Consider the following 15,143-nt stretch of genomic DNA (forward strand, 5'->3'; position numbering starts at 1 on the left):
TCATAGAGTTTAGGGCCAGAAAGGATCATCAAATCATCTAATCTGACCTGCATATCGTTGAGTGGAATTTAATGCCCTAACACTCTTATGCTGAGCCCAATGTCTTTAGTTTAACTAAAGCATTTCGGTCCTCTGGTAGTGCCATATGCCAGATGTTCTGCCTCGGCCTGGTTTGAGGACTCAAATCTGAGCCCCACCTACCTCCAGCTGCAAAAAATAAATAAATAAACAAATCCTACACTCACATAGACATTTGCATATACTGTTAATATTGTAATATCCCTCCCTATTTTTTAAAAATCTTTTAGAAAGCCATTCGAATAATGATTGGAAATCTTGATAATTTACATCTGTTTGCTACAGAACACTTTACTATATTTCCCTGTATCCTTTGCTTGGTGTCAAAATAAATTCAGTGAGCCCATTTATGGGAGCTTGTTTAATTTATATTATTGGTATGTGGAATTTATGAGCCAGATTCTCAGCTGGCATAAATCAATATTGAAGTCAAGAGAGCTATGCAGCTTACATCAACTGAGGATCTGTCCCTATGTTTGTCTTCTGTTGCAGAATTTTTATTTGAGAATTTAGTCTTACAAAGAGACTTTCCTAGCCTTCTCTGAAACAATATCATGCCTTGTTTCCTAATTCTCTATAGAAACCAGCTGCCAGATAGTTTGGCCTTTCCTGTCCCCATGGATGTTCTTAGGTAGGTCCTGATTAATTTTAGCTTGCTGAAACTCCTTTCATTAGCAGCCATGGTTATAGGAAGATGGCAAAAAATATGCAGTGCTGTTTCCCTTTTTAGGGAAACTCATTTAAAAGCCTTTTGTGAATGTAGCTAAGAGCTCAGTCTCATCCTTTCCACTTTCAGAATTTAAATCCTTAGGGCAGCTGCTTGCTATGTTTTGAGCATGCCTCTTTAGACCTTTGCTGCTTGTCCATTTAAAAAGCAAATCTTTCTCTCACTCTATCTTACTTACACATCCTATTGTCCAGTTGTGATTAATATTGTGTTTAAGAGGGAGTTGAAAACCTTGTGTTCAGAAACTTTTTCAGGATCAGGTGACCTTTTTTCTTTTGCAAGTTCACCTGGCATTACTTCCCTTCTCTGAAATGGTTTTTCTTTGGACTGTGTGGATATTCTTAATGTTTCAGCCTGTGAAGCAGTAGCTTCCTTACTTGCAATGAACCCAGAAGACTGTAATTCTGATAAAGCATCTCAAAAGCCACCAAGTAAACTGCAAGCTGTTTAACTGTGAAGAACTGGACTCTGCAATTTTTTTCTCACAACATTTTTTTTTATGATATAGTTACCATATCTTGTCCAAAAAAAGAAACACAAACTCTGAAATGTTCATTTGCAAGCTATCTGCTTTCAGCATAAATTCTGGCATATGATTGTATGCCAGATCTTGTCTAAAGTATCAAACACCTGATTTCTACCTTTTCAGACCATCTTATTGTGCTTAGGCATTTTAATGTAAATGCACATTTGCTTTTTTAACACACCCTAATGATTAATAGAAGTGGAAAACAGGGTACACAATCTTTGAACAATTCCAAAAAGTAGAACAATTTGGAACAATCATTGCAGCAGCTTCTCCAAAAACATTCAGTGAGTGGGCAGCACATGAGACAAAATATGTGTGCTGATTTACCTGCTCAATTTGATTTTGAACACCTTTTGTGTCGTGCTGGCATGTTATCGCAGTTGTCATAGCTTTGTTCCTTGCAGTGAGCCATGTCCAAGCCATCTTTTTTCATCTTCTCTAAAATAACCTCCATAATATTGTCAAAGTTAGACTCAGGACTCACAGTTTGTCAGACCACTCTGTTTTATTAGCACAGCGCTCTGCTAATAACACCCCGATAATGTGAACACCGTGCAAGACACAAACTATCTTATTTATGCAGATAAATGGGCGAGAACTTAACAAGATAACAAAGGAAGCAGAATCTGATAAGTTTACTTGGGCTAGGCATGCATATCTTATTTCCTTACTAACTATTACCGATCTTCTGTTAATGTTTCGCCATTAGCACCATTGTTTATGCCTAATGTTTCTTTTCCTGGCACCTGTATTTTAACATTTCTTATTTCTGCTTAAAGGTACATACAACATTTGTTTAATCCATTCTTATTTTTACAATATAATTCATTCTACTTTCACAATATCCTCCCTGGTTTTGGTGTGGATATCACAGGAGCTGACTTATTTTTCCCAGTGGATGCTCCACCCTCTTCTCTGAACCCCACCCTTGCTCCACCTCTTCCCGCTCTGCTCTGCCCCCTCCCCAGAGGACCTTCCCCTGCTGTGCCCCTTCCCCTGAAAACTCCCGCTCCATCCCTCGAGCGCCTCCTGCCAGCCACCAAATAGCTGATTGGAGGGCCTGCTGAACAGCTGTGGCTGGTGGGTGTTGAACACCCCTTATTTTTTTTCCATGGGTACTTTGTGCTCCAGAGCACCCATGGAATCAGTGCCTATGGTGGATATTAGTGAAATCTATAAAGCTCTCAACAACCTTCTCTCTGAGCTTACCAAAATCTGAGGGGAATCAAGACTGAGGGGAAAAACAACTGAGGAGAGTTGGCAGTATTTCAAAGGGACACTATTAAGGGCCCAAAAGCAAGCTATTCTGCTGGGTAGGAAAGATAGAAAATGTGGCAAAAGACCAGCTTGGCTTAACCACAAGATCTTGCATGATCTAAAAAATAAAAAGGAGTCCTATAAAAAATAGGAACTAGGACAAATTACAAAGGATGGATATAGGCAAACAACACAGGAATGCAGGGGCAAGAGTAGAAAGGTAGAGGCACAAAATGAGCTCAAACTAGCTACAGGAATAAAGAGAAACAAGAAGACTTTTTATCAATACATCAATACAAGAGGAAGACCAAGGATAGGGTAGGCCTACTGCTCAGTGAGGAGGGAGAAACAGTAACAGGAAGCTTGGACATGGCAGAGATGCTCAATGACTTTTTTGTTTCGGTCTTCACCGAGAAGTCTGAAAGAATGCCTAATATAGTGAATGCGGGTAGGTTTGGAAGATAAAATAAAAAAAGAACAAGTTAAAAATCACTTAGAAAAGTTAGATGCCTGCAAGTCACCAGGGCCTGATGAAATGCATCCTAGAATACTCGAGCTAATAGAGGAGGTATCTGAGCCTCTAGCTGTTATCTTTGGAAATACATGGGAGACAGGAGAGATTCCAGAAGACTGGAAAAGGGCAAATATAGTGCCCATCTATAAAAAGGGAAATAAAAACAACCCAGGAAACTACAGACCACTTAGTTTAACTTCTGTGCCAGAGAAGATAATGGAGCAAGTAATTAAGGAAATCATCTGCAAACACTTGGAAGGTGGTAAGGTGATAGGGAATAGCCGGCATGGATTTGTAAAGAACAAATCATATCAAACCAATCTGATAGCGTTCTTTGATAGGATAACGAGCCTTGTGGATAAGGGAGAAGCGGTGAATGTGGTATACCTAGACTTTAGTAAGGCATTTGATACGGTCTCGCATGATATTCTTATCGATAAACTAGGCAAATACATTTCAGATGGGGCTACTATAAGGTGGGTGCATAACTGGCTGGATAACCATACTCAGAGAGTAGTTATTAATGGTTCCCAATCCGGCTGGAAAGGTATAACAAGTGGGGTTCCGCAGGGGTCTGTTTTGGGATTGGCTCTGTTCAATATATTCATCAACAACTTAGATATTGGTATAGAAAGTACGCTTATTAAGTTTGCAGATGATACCAAATTAGGAGGGATTGCAACTGCTTTGGAGGATAGGGTCATAATTCAAAATGATCTGGACAAATTGGAGAAATGGTCTGAGGTAAACAGGATGAAGTTTAACAAAGACAAATGCAAAGTGCTCCACTTAGGAAGGAACAGTCAGTTTCACACATACAGAGACTGTCTAGGAAGAAGTACGGCAGAAAGGGATCTAAGGGTTATAGTGGACCACAAGCTAAATATGAGTCACCAGAGTGATGGTGTTGCAAAAAAAGCAAACGTGATTCTGGGATGTATTAGCAGGTGTGTTGTGAGCAAGACATGAGAAGTCATTCTTCTGCTCTACTCTGCACTGGTTAGGCCTCAACTGGAGTATTGTGTCCTGTTCTGGGCACCACATTTCAAGAAAGATGTGGAGAAATTGGAGAGGGTCCAGAGAAGAGCAACAAGAATGATTAAAGGTCTAGAGAACATGACCTATGAAGGAAGGCTGAAAGAATTGGGTTTGTTTAGTTTAGAAAAGAGAAGACTGAGGGTATGTCTACACTACCAGAGTAGTTCGATTTTACTTAACTCGAATTTGTGGAACCGACCTTACAAAGTCGAACGTGTGTATCCACACTAAGGACAGTAATTTGACTTTGTGAGTCCACACTAATGGGGCAAGCGTCGACATTGGAAGCAGTGCACTGTGGGCAGCTTTCCCACAGTTCCCGCAGTCCCCGCTGCCCATTGGAATTCTGGGTCGAGCCCCCAATGCCTGCTGGGGGAAAATATGTGTCGACTGTCATCATTCAACCGTCACTCCCGCCCTCCCTCCATGAAAGCGCCGGCGGGAAATCTGTTCGCGCACTTTTCTGGTCAGTGACAGCGCGGATGCCACAGCACTGCGAGCATGGAGCCCGCTGCGATCATCGCTGCAGTTATGGCCGTTGTCAACTCCTCGCACCTTATCGTCCACCTTTTTCACAGTCAGATGCTGAGAAATCGGGCGAGGAGGCTCCGGCAGCGCGGTGAGGACATGAAGTGTGAGAGTGGCACAGACCTCTCACAAAGCACAGGACCCCGCGCCGTGGACATCATGGTGGCAATGGGTCATGTTCATGCTGTGGAACGGAGATTCTTGGCCCGGGAAACAAGCACAGTCTGGTGGGACCGCATAGTGCTGCAGGTCTGGGATGAATCACAGTGGCTGCAAAACTTTCGCATGCATAAGGGCAATTTCCTTGAACTGTGTGACTTCCTGTCCCCTGCCCTGAAGCGCAAGGACACCCGGATGCGAGCAGCCCTGACTGTGCAGAAGCGAGTGGCCATAGCACTCTCGGAAACTTGCAACGCCAGACAGCTACCGGTCAGTAGCGAACCACTTTGGCGTGGGCAAATCTACCGTAGGGGTTGCTGTGATGCAAGTTGCCAACGTAATCGTTGAGCTACTGCTCTCAAAGGTAGTGACCCTGGGAAATGTTCAGGTCATCATAGATGGCTTCGCCGCGATGGGATTCCCAAACTGCGGTGGGGCTATAGATGGAACTCACATCCCTATCCTGGGACCGGACCACCAGGCCAGCCAGTATATTAACCAAAAGGGCTACTTTTCAATGGTGCTGCAAGCACTGGTGGACCATAGGGGACGTTTTACCAACATCAACGTCGGATGGCCGGGCAAGGTTCATGACGCGCGTGTTTTCAGGAACTCTGGTCTGTTTAGACGCTTGCAGGAAGGTACTTTCTTCCCGGACCAGAAAATAACTGTTGGGGATGTGGAGATGCCTACAGTGATCCTCGGGGACCCAGCCTACCCGCTAATGCCCTGGCTCATGAAGCCCTATACAGGCGCCCTGGACAGTGACAAAGAACTCTTCAACTACCGGCTGAGCAAGTGCAGAATGGTGGTGGAGTGTGCTTTCGGACGTCTCAAGGGGAGATGGAGAAGCTTACTGACTCGCTCAGATCTCAGCGAAACCAATATCCCCATTGTTATTGCAGCTTGCTGTGTGCTCCACAATCTCTGTGAGAGCAAGGGGGAGACCTCTATGGCGGGATGGGAGGTTGAGGCACATAGCCTGGCTGCTGATTACGCCCAGCCAGACAGCCGTGCGATTAGAAGAGCCCAGCAGGAAGCGCTGTGCATCCGGGAGGCTTTGAAAGCTAGGTTCCTCAGTGAGCAGGGTAACCTGTGACTATTAAGTTTGTTTACAGAGAAGCTGAACCTGCCCCCGTTTCTTTACCCAGTTAATGTTGACTATCCTCTGCAGTTACATACCCCGTTCACCCCGTTCCCCCACTTCCAACACACGTTTGAAAATAAAATACATGGAACTTTGTTAATAAACACCGTTTTCTTTAGTACTGATTTCGCGGTAAAGGGTTAAAACTGGGACGCAGACTGTGGTGGGTAGGGTGTATAGTGCTGCAAAGACCGCTTCTAAACTCAAGGAATGACAGGCTCCTGCTCCTAGAGCGGTGCGCAGTGGCGGACTGGTTGTTTCAACGGAGCCTGCCACCCCTCCTTCTCAGGACTCTGTGTGTGGGGGCTATGTGACTTTGTGGTGGGGGAGGACGGTTACAGATCAGCTGCTGCGTGGCTCTGTGATCCAGGATAAGGACCGCTGCATAAGATCTCTAACCACCCTCCCCCGCCACAAAGTCACATAACACCCCCAAAGCAGAACATGAAAACAACCTCCCAGACTGACCAGGGTGCCTAGAGACTGCACTGTGTGTGTGACCTGCTGCTGAACCTGCCCCTGTGTCTGTACCCTGGTAAAGGTGACTGACCTGTCCAATTACCAACTCCCTTCCCCCCTTGAAACACAGCCTCCTCTAAAAGAACATGACAGAAACAGTAATTAACAGAAAAGTCTTTTTTATTATCACCTAGACAGTTAGGGGATGAAACTGGGATGGGGGCTTGGGTGAGGCAGGAAGGAAAGGACTTCTCAAAATTTAGGGAATGAGAGCTTTTTGTTAATTGAGCACTGTGCAGGGGTGGAGTGACAGTTTTCATGGCCCCTGGCGCCCCTCCTTCTTGTTACTTTGGGTGAGGGGGGTATGGGACTTTGTGGCGGGGGAGGGCGGTTACAGATACACTGCAGTGGGGCTCTGTCCTCCTGCCTGCGGTCCTGCAGAACATCCACAAGGCGCCGGAGCGTGTCCGTTTGCTCCCTCATTAGTCCAAGCAGTGTTTGAGTCGCCTGCTGGTCCTCCTGCCGCCACCTGTCCTCCCGTTCACTGTGTGAGCGCTGGTACTGAGACATGTTCTCCCTCCACTGGGTCTGCTGTGCCGCCACAGAGAACATCTCGTCCCGTGTCCTTTTCTTTCGCCGCCTAATCTGCACCAGCCTCTGTGAGGGGGCCGGGGCAGGTCGGGAAACAGTCGCAGCTGTGTGATGGGAAAAAGGGAGTGAATTCCTTACAAAGATACATTTTTGCGAAGAATGAACATAGTCTAGTTTGTCTCTGTGAACAAGACCATGCACAGCACCTATTTCATGTGCACTCAGGACAAGTTCGAATTTTCGGCCTTCGCATTCATTGCCTGGGGTCTTGCACTGGAGATCAGACAAGCGGGGCAGGACAGCAGAATTCGTGGAGCAGGCACACATGGTAAGCCGTAGACTTTTGGCTGCTTAAACCTTAATGTATAGTAGTGCCCTCCTTTCACGCTCAAAGCAATGGTCATAGCGTTTGCAAGTTCCTGCTGCCGGCAATCCGGAAAGCATGAACTCTGCCCCTGTTCCACCCCCTCGCGGCTGTCCCCGGGAAAGATCCCTGTATGCTGCCCCTCTACCGCCTCCACCACATGGCTGTAAACCGACGCTTATTGTAATGTAAAGGAACAGTCAAGCATTCCCAATACTAACATTCCCCTAATTCAAAGCAGGACGTCCTGAGCGAGATCACCCTGAGGAGGATCACTGACAGAGATAGAGACCGCATGCTGCCTGAAAGCCAGCACAAACCAGGGGCCTATGCCGCCATGCTCGTCGAGGCAATGCTCCCAGAGTACCTGCTGATAGCCTGGTGCGGAAAAGTGTCCTACCACAGAGGACCCAATAAGGCCGCTCTCCCCAGGAACCTCCTGCGGAGGCTTTTCGATTACCTCCAGGAGAGCTTCGTGGAGATCTCCCAAGAGGATTTCTGTTCTATCCCCATATATATTGACCTTCTTTTCACATAGTTAATATTCCTGCTCTGTTAAAAATAAATGTTTACATGTTTAAAGCATGTACCGACTGATCCTTCCCCTGATTCAGGGTCCAGGTTAACGGCTGGGGAGGGTTGGTAGGGGATCTCAGTGAGGGTGATGAGGAGATCCCGGGGAAATCAGCGTTGTAAGCGCTGTCGACTGCCTCGTCCTCCTCATCTGCTTCCTCATCTTCCCCGTCCGCGAACATCTCCGAGGAACCGGCCGTCGACACTATCCCATCGTCAGAGTCCACGGTCAGTGGTGGGGTAGTGGTGGCGGCCGCACCTAGAATGGAATGCAGTGCCTCGTAGAAGCGGCATGTCTGGGGCTGGGATCCGGAGCGTCCGTTTGCCGCTTTGATCTTTTGGTAGCCTTGTCTCAGGTCCTTGATTTTCACGCGGCACTGCGTTGTATCCCGGCTGTATCCTCTGTCTGTCATGGCTTTGGAGACCTTCTCGTAGGTCTTTGCATTCCGTTTTTTGGAGCGCAGCTCCGAAAGCACAGACTCATCGCCCCACACAGCGATCAGATCCAAGACTTCCCGGTCAGTCCATGCTGGGGCCCTCTTTCTATTCTGAGATTGCATGGACACCTCTGCTGGAGAGTTCTGCATCACTGCCAGTGCTGCTGAGCTCTCCATGATGTCCAAACAGGAAATGAGATTCAAACTGGCCAGACAGGAAAAGGAATTCAAATTTTCACGGGGCATTTCCTGTGTGGCTGGTCAGAGCATCCGAGCTCGGACTGCTGTCCAGAGCGTCAACAGAGTGGTGCACTGTGGGATAGCTCCCGGAACTATTAACGTCGAATTCCATCCACACCTAGCCTAATTCGACATGGCCATGTCGAATTTAGCGCTACTCCCCTTGTCGGGGAGGAGTACAGAAATCGAACTAAAGAGACCTGTATGTCGAACTAAATAGCTTAGTTGTGTGGACGGGTGCAGGGTTAATTCGATTTAACGCTGCTAAATTCGACATAACCTCCTAGTGTAGACCAGGCCTGAGAGGGGCCCTGATAGCAGTTTTCAGGTATCTAAAAGGGTGTCATAAGGAGGAGGGAGAAAACTTGTTCATCTTAGCCTCTAAGGATAGAACAAGAAGCAATGGGCTTAAACTGCAGCAAGGGAGGTTTAGGTTGGACATTAGGGAAAAGTTCCTAACTGTCAGGGTGCTTAAACACTGGAATAAACTGCCTAGGGAGGTTGTGGAATCTCCATCTCTGGAAATATTTAAGAGTGGGTTAGGTAAATGTCTATCAGGGATGGTCTAGACAGTATTTGGTCCTGCCATGAGGGCAGGGGACTGGACTCGATGACCTCTTGAGGTCCCTTCCAGCCCTAGAATCTATGAATTTCACCCTCTGTGTTAAAGCCCGCTCACCTGGAGTCAAAGCAGCTAAATTTGCATGCTTGAGGAATGTTCCAATCTCAGAGATTTGTAGGGGAGCAATGTGGAATTCAGTACGTGTGTTTATCCAACACTGCTCCATGGTTGGGGTTGCTAGATCTGACTTCTAGCTAATCACTAGATGTGTGATCCACATGAACAAGTACTTGAAGACCAGTTCAAGTCTTCACTTTACTCACCGTAAAGTAAAAAGTGGTTCTTTTAGATGTTTTGTCCATGTGAATCCCATGACCCTACCTCCTTCGTCACTACCACAGAGTCCTATATAGCATGGAGAGTCTGTGCTGGTGAAGTAACTAAGTGATGTTTAGGCCCAGTGCCTTTTTCACCCTGGGATGAGGAGGTATGTGGACACTTCTGGCTAAAATCCCATCTCGCATGACTGGGGCACATGCACAACCAGAGCGGGATTCACATGGACAAACATCTTGAAGAACCAGTTGTTATAAGGTAAATAACTATTTTAAATCACATTTTGAACAAGTCAATTCTGTACATTTGATACTATACTTATGAAAGGTACTTTAATTTAAAATGCAAATGTGTTACTTTCAATGAAGAACATTCAAGGGTTTATTCTGATTGTCTTCATGGAGATGCCGGGTATATTACTTTGAGTGAGGATTTCAGGACTAGGGCCTAGTAAAGAAGCTGCTTGAATCTAGGGTGAAAACACAAACCACTGATAAAAGAAAAAAATGCTGATTGTATAGAATTTTTCTTATAAATACACATATAAATTAATGTACAAGAGTATGGTACATACGTTTATATAGTGTGACAAAGTTCCTCCTCTACCTTGGTGGGTCTTGTGCTTATTGGCAGATTTGCTCACCTCAGTGATCTTCCCCACAGTCTGGATCAACTCCTCCTGTGTCTAATCAGGAGTTGGGAGGTTTGGGGGGAACCCGGGCCCGCCCTCTACTCTGGGTTCCAGCCCAGGGCCCTGTGAATTGCAGCTGTCTATAGTGCCTCTTGTAACAGCTGCATGACAGCTACAACTCCCTGGGCTATTTCCCCATGGCCTCCTCCAAACACCTTCTTTATCCTCACCATAGGACCTTCCTCCTGGTGTCTGATAACGCTTGTACTCCTTAGTCCTCCAGCAGCACACCCTCTCACTCTCAGCTCCTTGTGCCTCTTGCTCCCAGCTCCTCACACGCACTTCCTCTCCTCTGGCTCTCCCTCCCTGACTGGAGTGAGTGCCTTTTTAAACCCAGGTGCCCTGATTAGCCTGCCTTGATTGGCTGCAGGTGATCTAATCAGCCTGTCTGCCTTAATTGGTTCTAGCAGGTTCCTGATTACTCTAGTGCAGCCCCTGCTCTGGTCACTCAGGGAACAGAAAACTACTCATCCAGTGACCAGTATATTTGCCCTCTACCAGACTCCTGTACCCCACTGGCCTGGGTCTGTCACAATAGGTTTATAAAGGTACACTTTTGAAGCAGTGAATGGAGATTTAGCCAAATGATTTTTATTCATCTTATATCATTTTAATGTTACATTTTAAAGCCTTAACTCCACTATCCAGATTTAAGTAAATGGGAGAGAGTATCAAAACTGAGATTCAAACATGGGGATACATTTCTTGCTCCATATCCTCATGTTTGCACTATGTATGTTGAACTCAATTCATTTCAGCAAAGTATATTTGTTGGTAAGTTTGTAAGGTTACGGTTAAAGAAATACTGAAAAGAAATGTATACCATTATAGCATGACACAATTGTCACATGTGAAACCAACTGACTTTTCCTATTCTAAGGTGGCTTTCCCATGAAATACTAGTTGAGACAGTTGCTGCTTTTTCCTGACCTTGCCTTCCACCTAGCCACTGTGTAGGAGTTGGGTGTCTAGGTGTATAACAGTTTACTCCTGAGGGTGTTCTGCATCAAAAAAATTAAAATTCTGCGCACAGTATTTTAAAATTCTGCAAATTTTATTTGTCAAAGAAATGTGGAGGCTCCAGCATGGCATTGGGGAGCACAGGCCACTGGCTGCACAGAGGTGGGAGATCACTGTGCAGCTACCTGCCCCACCCCCAACATGGACTCAGTGGGGAGGCTGCACCCAACCCTGACATAGTGCAAGGATGGGGCCTGCCCCAGAAGCACTCCAGGGCCCTGCCCCTCTGTGCCAGGTGCACCAGGTAGGTTCAGCAAGGCAGGATCCAAATGTGGAGGGGCTTAGTGTGGGGGGATCCAGGTGTGGGTTGCGAGGGTTCTGTGTGGGGCAGTCTGGATGCAGGCACCTCAGTGGGGGATCCAGATGCAGAGGGGATCTGGATGCACAGGGGGTTGGAGGGATCTGGGTGCAATGGTAATGGGACTCCGGGGTGGGGATCCAGGTGCAAATGGTTGGGGCTTGGTAGGGTGGGGATCTGGGTGCAGGTGGCTGGTCCAGGTGCAGAGGGAGTGGGGCTCATTGGGGCGGGGGTTGAGTGTGGGGGATGAGGCTCAGCAGGAGCCTTCACACCTCTCCCCCGTACTCTGACTCCTGCCCCAGCCTTGATCCCCCTCCTGCCCTCTGAACCCCTTGGTCCCAGCCTGGAGCCCCAGCCTGCACCCCAAACCCTTCATCTCCAGCCCCACTCCAGAGCCCGTACCCCAACTTGGAGCCCCCTCCCACAGTGTGAACTCCTCATTTCTAGCCCCATCTCAGAGTCCGCACCACCATCCAGAGCCCTCACCCCCTCCCACACTCCTACCCTCAATTTCGTGAGCATTCATGGTCCGCCATACAATTTCCATACCCCGATGTGGCCCTCAGACCAAAAAGTTTGCCCACCCCTGCTTTATCGGCTAGAGTTCTAATTCCAAAAGACTGCTTTCACCCAGACTATATGCCAATTTATCAGTTTCAGCATGTAGTACGTAAATCCCACATTTACTCTAAATTGCTTGTTTAATTCCATGAAATTAAGCTGTGCTGCAGTAAATATATTTTAAAATTAAGTAATGAAGTTCTTTCCTAAATATTTACTGTATTATATATTACAGGAAAAGAAGTAAATATGGATGCTTGTAACTTTGTAAGTAATGTTTTCTTTGTGTTTTATGGTACATGGGCCAGAGAAGGGAATGTAGAAAAACATACTGCTTGAAATTATTACATTGCAACCTCCTGACCCCAACAACTCCATATCTCTCCCCTGTCAGTTCAACAAGACAGCATGTGTTTACCTTTTTAAGCAAATCAGGCCTGATCCTAAATCCATTGTCTTCAATGGTCTGATATTCTGGGTTGTAATCCAGACCAGTGCGGGACTGGGTTGCCCCTGCTCTGCAACCTCGGGTGCCTCACAATGCTTTGCTCTTGTAAATTCCAGCTTGGGTTGCTCACAGTCAGCCTGCCAGCAAGTCACACCCTGAGTGTTTGTGTATAGCCACAGCCCTGGTCCAGCAACTCTGACTCCAGCAGCTTGTCAGCAGCACACCATCCACACTCCGGCTTCCAGCAGCTTTGGTTACTACTTGCAGGTTGACTGCAACATACTCCTAGAAACAAATTTTCCCTCCCCCGAAAAATGTATGTTCTGCACTGTCCAGCCCTATCTTGGACAGTTCAGGTATTTGAGGTCTGTTGCCCCTCAGTATCTAACAGTTTGCTACTTTAAATGTAGTTACCCGTGCAATTCAGTGTAGACACACCATGGGATTATTTTTGATTAAAGAATAAAACAAGTTTGTTTAACTACAAAGATATGGGTTTTTAATGAGTACAAGTATAAGGCACTAAAACCAGAAGTATTTGCAAGAGAAAAAAAGATAAAATGTTTTTTAGTACTAAAATTTAAACTAGATTTGATTCAAGGTGCAGTCCCTTACCATATGCTCCCAGTAACTTTGCTGACTAAATTCTCAGGCCAGGATCTGCTCCCATAGTCCAACAGCTGTTTCTTTTGTTGTTTTAGGTGATAAGGAGAGTTACGAGGGGTGTTTTTGCTCTTCCTTTTATAGTCCAGTCCCCTTTTGACATGCATTTTACAGAGGGTTACCCCTAACACTTCATTCCTGCTGTGAGGACAGAGACAAGGAGTTTAGTGGTGAAAGAGGTTCCATGCTGTTGTTTGCTAAAATGCAGATCTGTTTGTTCCTGCCCCCCATTTCTTGCCAAAGAATAGCTTATCAACTTTGACATCTGGTTAGAGGTATAAGCTTGTCCTTTGTCTTTGAAAAGCTGGTTTATTCAGACTTGTCTGGTAAACACGTCAGACCTAATTTCAGTTTATGTTTATAACTTTACACATACATTTCACTATGACATTATTGACCAGTGAGTTATTAATTTTAAATGATATCTCACAAGGCATATTTTGTACAAAGATTACTACACAAGTCCAACATTGACTCTAAATTGATCTGTTTAATGGTTTTCTGTGAGTTGAATCTGCCTTTCATTAATATTTTTAAAATAAAGTAATGAAGTTCTTTCCTAAATACTAAATATGTTGTACATTAGAGGAAAAAATTAAGCTAATTCTGAAGTGCTTTGTAGGAGTGGGGCCTTAGGGACAGATTTTTAAAGGTAATTAGGTGCCTAAAGATGCAGAAACATGCCTAGTGGGATTTTCAGAAGTATTTAGGCACCTAACTCATGTTGAAATCAATGCATATGTGCTTTTGAAAATCCCACTAGGTGCTTGTCTGCATCTTTAGGCACCTGAAAGACTTTAAAAGTCAGGCCCTTACTCTCTGTCCCCACCATCTCTAAAATCCCATATTGTAGCAACTCCCTGTGTTAAGCAGATTTGAGCATGGTTGTCTAGAGTGTCTTGTCTTTTGTTTGGCTAGAGAGTTTAGTATTTTGTACATTAATGGTTTCTGGGTTTTCATCATGTATTATATTTTGAAAGTTCTGTGAAATAATATAAGTATATAATCACTCCATTGACATTTAAATTTAAATTAATATTTCTATTTAAAGATAAAGAGCCAGACATTTATAAAAAATACAAAGCTGAATCAGTAAAGGTAAAATGATAAGCTTATATTTATATTTTTCTTGAAAAATGAGTTTTTATATTAAAAATAAAAGGAACAGAAACATTTAAAGTTTAATATATTTTAAAGGTCAAGGATAGAATTGAAATGATAGAAAATATTGAAACGGAAGCAACAGTGAAGTGGAGAAGAGTGGAAGATCCAGCAGAAATTTCACATGCAAAGCCATGTATGGATAGGTTAGTTGACTAAAAAAGCTTGTTAGTATTCCTCAAGTGTTAACATTTACAGTTTTAATATATCATTAGATTTCCCATGATTCCATTGTTGTGCAAGCTGTTGTTCCAGTTGATCTTTAACCTTCCACCCACATTTAATTGGATTTGTCAGTATTTAGGGCAAGATTGTTACTTCTTTATGTTTCTCTGCAGGAGAGTAAGGGGACATAAGGCTCCTCTTTTATTCCTCTGCACTAGCAACCCATGTTATAAGTAGCACTTCAGAGGGGAGAAGGAGCCACTACTGCCCCTTCTATGCAGATGGTGTGTAGAGCTAACCAGCCAGCACAGCTGGGTCAATGCAGAAGGAGAAGCATTCTTCACAGTGTAAAGGACTGGTAAAGATTACTTCTCTGCCAGAGCAAAGGAGAAATTAGGGACATGTTGTGGCTCTGAGTTCCAGTCTGCTTCATGGTCTGCTTCTGGGGCAGCACAACTAAACGCTGCCACTTACTGAAGGATTATGGCATATCTCCAATTTGAATGTATAGTTTTCAAAGTAATTTGGGGTCTTTTAAGGTGTGTGTGTGTGTGTCTGTCTGTCTGTCTATTACCACAGCTCCATATTTCTAAGTCA

At 45.1% G+C, this 15,143-nt stretch overlaps 1 protein-coding gene across 6 annotated transcripts in view; it reads left to right on the forward strand.

Moving 5' to 3' along the window:
• The window catches only part of MAJIN (membrane anchored junction protein), a 169,961-nt gene that overhangs the window by 51,403 nt on the left and 103,415 nt on the right, over window positions 1-15,143 (forward strand). For all 6 annotated transcript variants that reach the window (XM_045007060.1, XM_045007061.1, XM_045007055.1 and 3 more), the window contains 3 exons: window positions 10,879-11,004; window positions 12,345-12,376; window positions 14,418-14,527. In XM_045007060.1, the coding sequence (XP_044862995.1) occupies window positions 10,879-11,004; window positions 12,345-12,376; window positions 14,418-14,527 (268 nt within the window). The remainder of the gene's footprint in view (window positions 1-10,878; window positions 11,005-12,344; window positions 12,377-14,417; window positions 14,528-15,143) is intronic.

This window comes from Mauremys mutica, chromosome 2, assembly GCF_020497125.1.
Source record: "Mauremys mutica isolate MM-2020 ecotype Southern chromosome 2, ASM2049712v1, whole genome shotgun sequence".
Taxonomy (NCBI): domain Eukaryota; kingdom Metazoa; phylum Chordata; order Testudines; family Geoemydidae; genus Mauremys; species Mauremys mutica.